At 50.2% G+C, this 6,736-nt stretch overlaps 1 protein-coding gene across 1 annotated transcript; it reads left to right on the forward strand.

Annotated features, from left to right (window-relative positions):
• Nucleotides 1-4,137: 4,137 nt before the first annotated feature.
• Nucleotides 4,138-5,097, forward strand: LOC148595384 (olfactory receptor 14C36-like). Its single transcript, XM_088520921.1, has one exon. The coding sequence runs from the start codon at nucleotides 4,138-4,140 to the stop codon at nucleotides 5,095-5,097; it is 960 nt and encodes a 319-aa protein (XP_088377047.1).
• Nucleotides 5,098-6,736: the final 1,639 nt, after the last annotated feature.

Raw genomic sequence — 6,736 nt, forward strand, 5'->3', positions numbered from 1 at the left:
GAAGCAATCTCTAGAAAAGTGAAGGTGCTGCTGAAGAAATCTCTGTTCATACAATCGAGCAGGGTGAACAGGAATTAAGGGGAGGGGAGCAAGAAGGGTTTGAGAGTTCGGAGACCAGAGCACAGAGCTTGGAGTGATGTGCCTCCTCTTTTTGCAGCATTCTGCATGTAGGTGGGACAGTTCTGCATGTAGGTGGGACAATTTTCCCTACAGCCAGTGTTGGAATGTCTTTGTTTGGATACAGGACAGATGTTTAGACATTTCTAGGGCTTCACTTTGTTGGTGAAGGTTGACTGAAGCCAAGCAGGGTTGCACTTGCTAGAATCCCAGTCCCATTCAGCCATGAGCCCACATTTTCCTGTTGAAAGTTCCCTCTTTAGTCAAGCTGAGCTCCAGAGATGTTTCCTAATTTTACCAACTGTTTGTATGGAGCATTCTTCTTCTTGACAGATGCTTAATTAATGGCTGCCTTTCCTGAGGTCCTCCACCCTTCAGAGCTACTTGCCTTGGTCCATCCTATGGAAGAGCTCCCTGTATCCAGGCTGTCCATTCTGCTTGGCATCCTCAGCAAGTTTGCTGATGACACGAAACTGGGAGGAGTAGCTGATCGCCCAGAGGGCTGCGCTGCCATCCAGAGGGACCTGGACAGACTGGACAACTGGGCGGTGAAAAACCTCATGCAATTCAACAAGGCCAAGTGCAAGGTCCTGCACCTGGGGAGGAATAACCCCAGACACCAGTACAGGCTGGAGACTGACCTTCTGGAGAGCAGCACTGCGGAGAGGGATCTGGGTGTCATGGTGGATGATAAGTTGACCATGAGGCAGCAGTGTGCCCTCATGGCCAAGAAGGCCAATGGGATCCTGGGGTGCATTAAGAAGAGCGTCTCCAGCAGGTCGAGGGAGGGGATCCTGTCCCTCTACTCAGCCCTGGTGAGGCCGCATCTGGAGTATTGTGTCTAGCTCTGGGCTCCACAGTACAAGAGGGATGTGGAGCTGCTGGAGAGAATCCAGCGCAGGGCCACAAGGATGATCAGGGGCCTGGAACATCTGCCCTATGAGGAGAGGCTGAGGGAGCTGGGCCTGTTCAGCCTGGAGAAGAGAAGGTTGAGGGGGGATCTTATCAGCGTGTGCAAATACCTGAAGGGAGGATGCCAAGAGCAGAAGAGAATGGCCCAGACTCTTTTCAGTGGTGACTAGTGATGGCACAAGAGGCAATAGACACAAATTGAAGCACAGGAAGTTCTGCCTGAATTTAAGAAAAAGCATCTTGACTGTGAAGGTGATAGAGCACTGGCATGGATTGCCCAGAAAGGTTGTGGAGTCACCTTCTCTGCAGATATTCCAGACCTACCTGGACGTGATCCTGTGCATCGTGCTGTAGGTGACACTGCTTTATCAAGGGGATTGCACTAGACCATCTGCGAAGGTCCTTCCAATCTCAACCATTCTGTGATTCTATAAATGGTCTTCACTGGAATAGATCAGCTTTATGAGCTGTAGGGGTCTGCCTGTCCCTCAGCTTTATTGTGAGTGGTGCTCTAGCAGGATAGAAGGCATCCAGGGTCATTAGAGATGACCAAGGAAATTCCTGACCTGGCCTCCCACTGAAGCTCTATCTCCAGTGATTCCATTAGGACCTTTAGGCCAGGAGCTTGCAAGCAGACCATGTGCATGCTTAGCCTGGTAAAGGGGAATCCCACCTGCTATGTATTTGTGGAGTTCATGAGTTAGCTGAATCCTTCTCCAAACCTGGTGTTTCTGAACGGACATGTGGAGCCCCAATAAGCCATCTGAATAAGTCATCTGAATCATATATGCACCATGTATCAACAAGCTCCCTTCTTATTCCTGTCTGGGTGTCCTGCCTAGTTAAGAGATGTGAATCAGACTTCCTGCGAGACATTTCTAACTTTGGTAGATAATCATTAGCTGATGAAATAAATTGCAATGTTGGAATCTGTATCCCTGTACTCTTTAGAGAAGGAAAACAGGTTGCTCGACTTGATGGAACATATCCCAGAGGGAGGAATCCCAAGGGACAGAGTAATTCATGAATTGAGCTGGGCCGCAGCTCGTGGCAACCTGTCAGCACTGCCCAGAGACAGCCGAGTGCAGGAGCAGCTCCTGTGCCAAGAGCAGCAGGGCTGCGGGCACTGCCTGCTGCTGTGGACAGGAGGGGAGAGAGGACAGAGAGGTGAAAGGCAGCGTGGAGTGGGAGGACAGAGGAGAGCTCATGGTGGGAGCAATCTGTGACACGGTAAGTCGCCGGCTGCAGGGTAATGCTGCTGAGGTTTCTGGAGGGGTCTGCAGCACCCCTCCAGGTGATGACTTTTTTTTTTGAGGATTGTTCTCCCTGCTTCTACTTTGCATACAGGGAGATGCTTCAGAACAGAAATTCCCTGTCCCAGCATCACAAGGTCAGGGCATCATGGCTACTTCTTCTGGAGGTGGTGCAAGACAGTGAAGGCAATGTGGGCACACAGGTTCTTCAGAGCACTGTTCTTCAGAGCAGTGTCCATGCGCCCCAGGGTGCTGTGTGCCCGGTGCAGTGATTCTGTGAGGATCAGCACTCAGCCTGCCAGGGCGCTGCAGGGAGAAGCTCTGGGTGGGAGGAGAGATCCCCCCCGGGCAGGTTCATTCTCCTGCTGAGAGGCTGCTGTGTGGGCTCAGGGCTGCTCACAGCTCAGCCTCACCCACACCACATATCTGGAAGGGGCTTTTCAAGAGGACACTCTTGGGAAGCTTCTGTGAAAGGGAAGGGAATACCCAGAGGCTAGGATTTTGTTTTGCGTCTTTGACAAGGCAGGAAATGAATGGGACATTTTAGGTTTAGATGCCTGAAGGAGAGTTGTGCAGTGCTGCTCTGAGGGATCAAAAGGTCTGCGAGGACCCCAGAATATTCTTTCAACTGCCTTTTCACCTGTGGGCAGCAGCAATATCCCCTTTGCAGCTCTCCTCATTCTCAGTGTGCTTAGTCTCACTCTGCTCTCAAGGGGAAGGGCTCCAGGGCATTTCTGACCTCTTCTGCAGTCAGATTTCCAGATCAGCAGAGCTGCCTCTCTCCTGCCATGCCCATTTCCCATTGCAAGGCACAGGGTCTGAGAACCACTGCCCTGGAAGTCCACACTGTCTGGGAGGTGCAACCTGGGGACGGTGCTGCTCTGTCTCTCTGTCCTCCCTTGGCAGCAGTCACAGTGTTTCTCCTCCTTTCCCTGCCTCTCCTTTCTGCTCTGGTCCTGGCAGTCAGCTGGGGCTTCAGCTACAAATTCAGATACTCACCCTGAGGTCCTGCCATGGAGGTGTCTGAAGAGGGGCAATGTGCCCAGGGTGCTGGGCAGCGTCATTGGAGGGGCTGCAAAGGGGTTGACTCTCCCTTTAGGAGACTCTGTGACTGTCTCTGTTGTTCTGGTGGGGTTGTGAGCTGCCCTCCAGGGCAGGATTCAGCGCACAGAGTCTTTGCCATGTCAGTAGCAGTGTCCTGTTCTCTCCATCACATATCCACCTTGAGCTAAGAGGGAGAGCAAAGTTAAATGAGTGCTTTGAAACCAGCCTTCTATGATCCCAACAGAGTCCAGGTTTGTTTGGAGGAACAAAGCAGATGAACTCAACAGCACTCCACACTGTTCCCTAAGCAGCAGAGAGCCCATTTGCATCTCCAGTCTGCTTAATGTTCACATTTACAGAAATGGAGACATCTGTCTGTATTTGCATGTCAATAAAGACATGCAAAGAACCTGACCAGATATGGTGACAGAATGTAAAAATTTCCAAAATAAGTAATTCTAAAACAAAATGCTAAAACCCCCTGCTGCACCCCAAACTCCTTGGAAGTGTGTGTGGGCATATGAAAAGACCCTTTATCTTCAAGGTGGATGTCCTGTGACATAAACTCCGAACAGAAGAGATATCAAGAACCAGTCCTTTATACACATTGGTGTAGAGAAACTCAGGCTACGGTTCCACCCAGAACACTCAGGTGGAGCAGAGACTGAGGAGCTGAAGAAGAAATTACTGAGAGTTGGGAGGGGGTCGAGAAGCATTTCTATGAAAAATGGAAAGTTTATATCAGAGAAAATGCCTCTAAGCTATTATTGCCTTTTTTCCCTACACAGTTTTCCTGAGCCCAATAGAACAGATGTCCAACAGCAGCTCCCTCAATGAGTTCCTCCTCCTGCCATTCTCAGACAGGCGGGAGCTGCAGCTCTTGCACTTCTCACTCTTCCTGGCCATCTACCTGGCTGCCCTCCTGGCCAACGGCCTCATCATCACAGCCGTAGCCTGTGACCACCGCCTCCACACCCCCATGTACTTCTTCCTCCTCAACCTCTCCCTCCTCGACGTTGGCTGCATCTCCACCACTGTTCCCAAATCCATGCAGAATTCCCTGATGGACACCAGAGCCATTTCCTACTTGGGATGTGTTGGCCAGGTCTTAAGTTTTACTATTTTCATATCAGCAGAGTTTTATCTCCTCACCATTATGGCCTATGACCGCTACGTTGCCATCTGCAGACCTCTGCACTATGGGACCCTGCTGGGCAGCAGAGCTTGTGTCAAAATGGCAGCAGCTGCCTGGGCCAGTGGCTTCCTCAATGCTCTCTTGCACACTGGGAACACATTTTCCCTACCCCTCTGCCAAGGCAATGTGGTGGAGCAGTTCTTCTGTGAGACCCCTCAGATCCTCAAGCTCTCCTGCTCACACTCCTACCTCAGGGAAGCTGGGATTATTGTGCTTACTGGCTGTTTATCCTTTGGGTGTTTTGTTTTCATTGTGGTGTCCTACGTGCAGATCTTCAGAGCTGTGCTGAGGATCCCGTCAGAGCACGGCCAGCACAAAGCCTTTTCCATGTGCCTCCCGCACTTGGCCGTGGTCTGTATGGTTGCCAGCTCTGGTCTGTTTGTCTACCTAAGGCCCTCCTCCATCTCCTCCCCAGCTCTGGATCTGGTCCTGGCCGTTCTGTACTCTGTGGTGCCTCCAGCACTGAACCCCCTCATCTACAGCATGAGGAACAAGGAGCTCAGGGATGCCATTAGGAAAGTGATTTCATGGACCTTTTTAAGCAGTGGAAATTTTTCCACATCTCTCCACAAATGACTCTTTCTGTATCCCGTAACTCAATTGAGCATTGTTTCTTCATGTTATTTTTATTATGACTTTTAGTAGTGATAATAATTGTTATCATGTTGCTACACAACTACTTGTATTCATTCCCCTTTTTACAGTGTCTGCTCTGTCTCACCTGATACCCTCAATTGTGTTGAATGCTGGACAAGGACTGGCTCCCTAACAGTATTTCTGTAATAAAGTAATTTCTCTCAGCGCAGTGCGTGAAAGCTGGGCTTTTCCTCCAAAGCTGGTGTCAAGAATAGGCCCAAAAACTTGGGCTGCACAGGATTCTCCATGGGTTAAGCAACACAGAGCTCAGAATCATGTAATGATCTTTCAGAAACCAAGGGCTGGTTTGAGAATTCACCTCTCAGAGTCCAAGGATAGTGGAGACGCTGAATGGTCATGGATTTACACATGCACAGCTCTCCTACGTATTAAGGCACAGTGTCAGACGGCTGTTCTCATGGAGGGGAAGCTGGCGGTGTCAGGAGAGCACAGAGATCCTCCTGGGACAGCATATGCCTGGGATGGACTGTGAGTAGAGCCTCATAAAGGGAGAGGTCCTCAAAGATGGAGTTTCTTAAGAGGTAAAGCACTGGGTATTCGCAGGCAAAAGAGGACTCTGCAGTCTTAGGAGAGGCAGGGAGGACTCAACGGTCAGGAAGAAGGGAGAACGGAGAGCCCTCTGGGTCACCATCTATCAAACACCAGGGGCAGGATGTATAGGCACAACTGGACACAACGAGCACCCTTGGAAATGCTCTGCAGTCCAGGTGCCCTGGGCTGTGCAGTCATCTGCAGTCCCCCGGAGGGATTAGAGGTCGTGATACCCATTTGGTTGGATCTGACTCCTACCTCCGGTCACAGGGGCACTGAAATGTCACCCTTAGCCACTTTATTCCCCCCTCTCCCCTCTCCATATCCTTCCCAGCTCTGGATCTCTCTGTACTGGCCATTCTGTACTCAGTGGTGCCTCCAGCACTGAACCCCCTTGTCTACAGCATGAGGAACAAGGAGCTCAAGGAGACAGTGAGGAAACTTCCTCAATGGCTACAATGTCAGTGCCAAAACCTGTCCTGTGTGCAGTCACTTGTCATTCCCATGTACTTGGCATGAAACATGTGCTCTTCATTTATTTCTTTCTGAATGTTTACGCTTACCTTCCTGATAAAATAATAACAAATAATTATTTGAAATATAATACAACAATACAGTAGAAACAAAAGGTGGACTAGGGAAATTATGGGCCTGCTGCTAAATGGGCCAAGAGGCCTGGAGAGAAAGGACACAGAAAAGGCCACCTCTGGCTTTAGTGCTAAGAGTGACCCTCAGGAATCCTAGGCCTTGGAGACCATGGAGAAATGGAGAAAGGAAGACTTTCCCTTGCTGGAGGAGGATCTGAGTAGCGCTCACTTCAGCAAACTGGACACCCACAAAACCATGGGCTCTCTTGCACTGTTCAGTGCCTACGTCTGATAGAGCTCTATGAACTGGAGGACATCAAGTCCCTCCAGTTACACTGTCTGTACCTCTGGCCCTTGGCAAGTGACCTTCACACATCAGAGACTCTCCGAGCACTGCCTGATAGATGCAAAAAGGGGCTCACATTGGAATGCTGCATTTA

This window comes from Tinamus guttatus, unplaced genomic scaffold, assembly GCF_059628265.1.
Source record: "Tinamus guttatus ecotype Peru unplaced genomic scaffold, ASM5962826v1 Tinamus_guttatus_pri_ptg000106l, whole genome shotgun sequence".
NCBI lineage: Eukaryota > Metazoa > Chordata > Aves > Tinamiformes > Tinamidae > Tinamus > Tinamus guttatus.

Coding starts and splice junctions, on each gene's coding strand:
- LOC148595384 (XM_088520921.1), top strand. CDS start 4,138: ATGTCCAACAGCAGCTCCCTCAATGAGTTCCTCCTCCTGCCATTCTCA.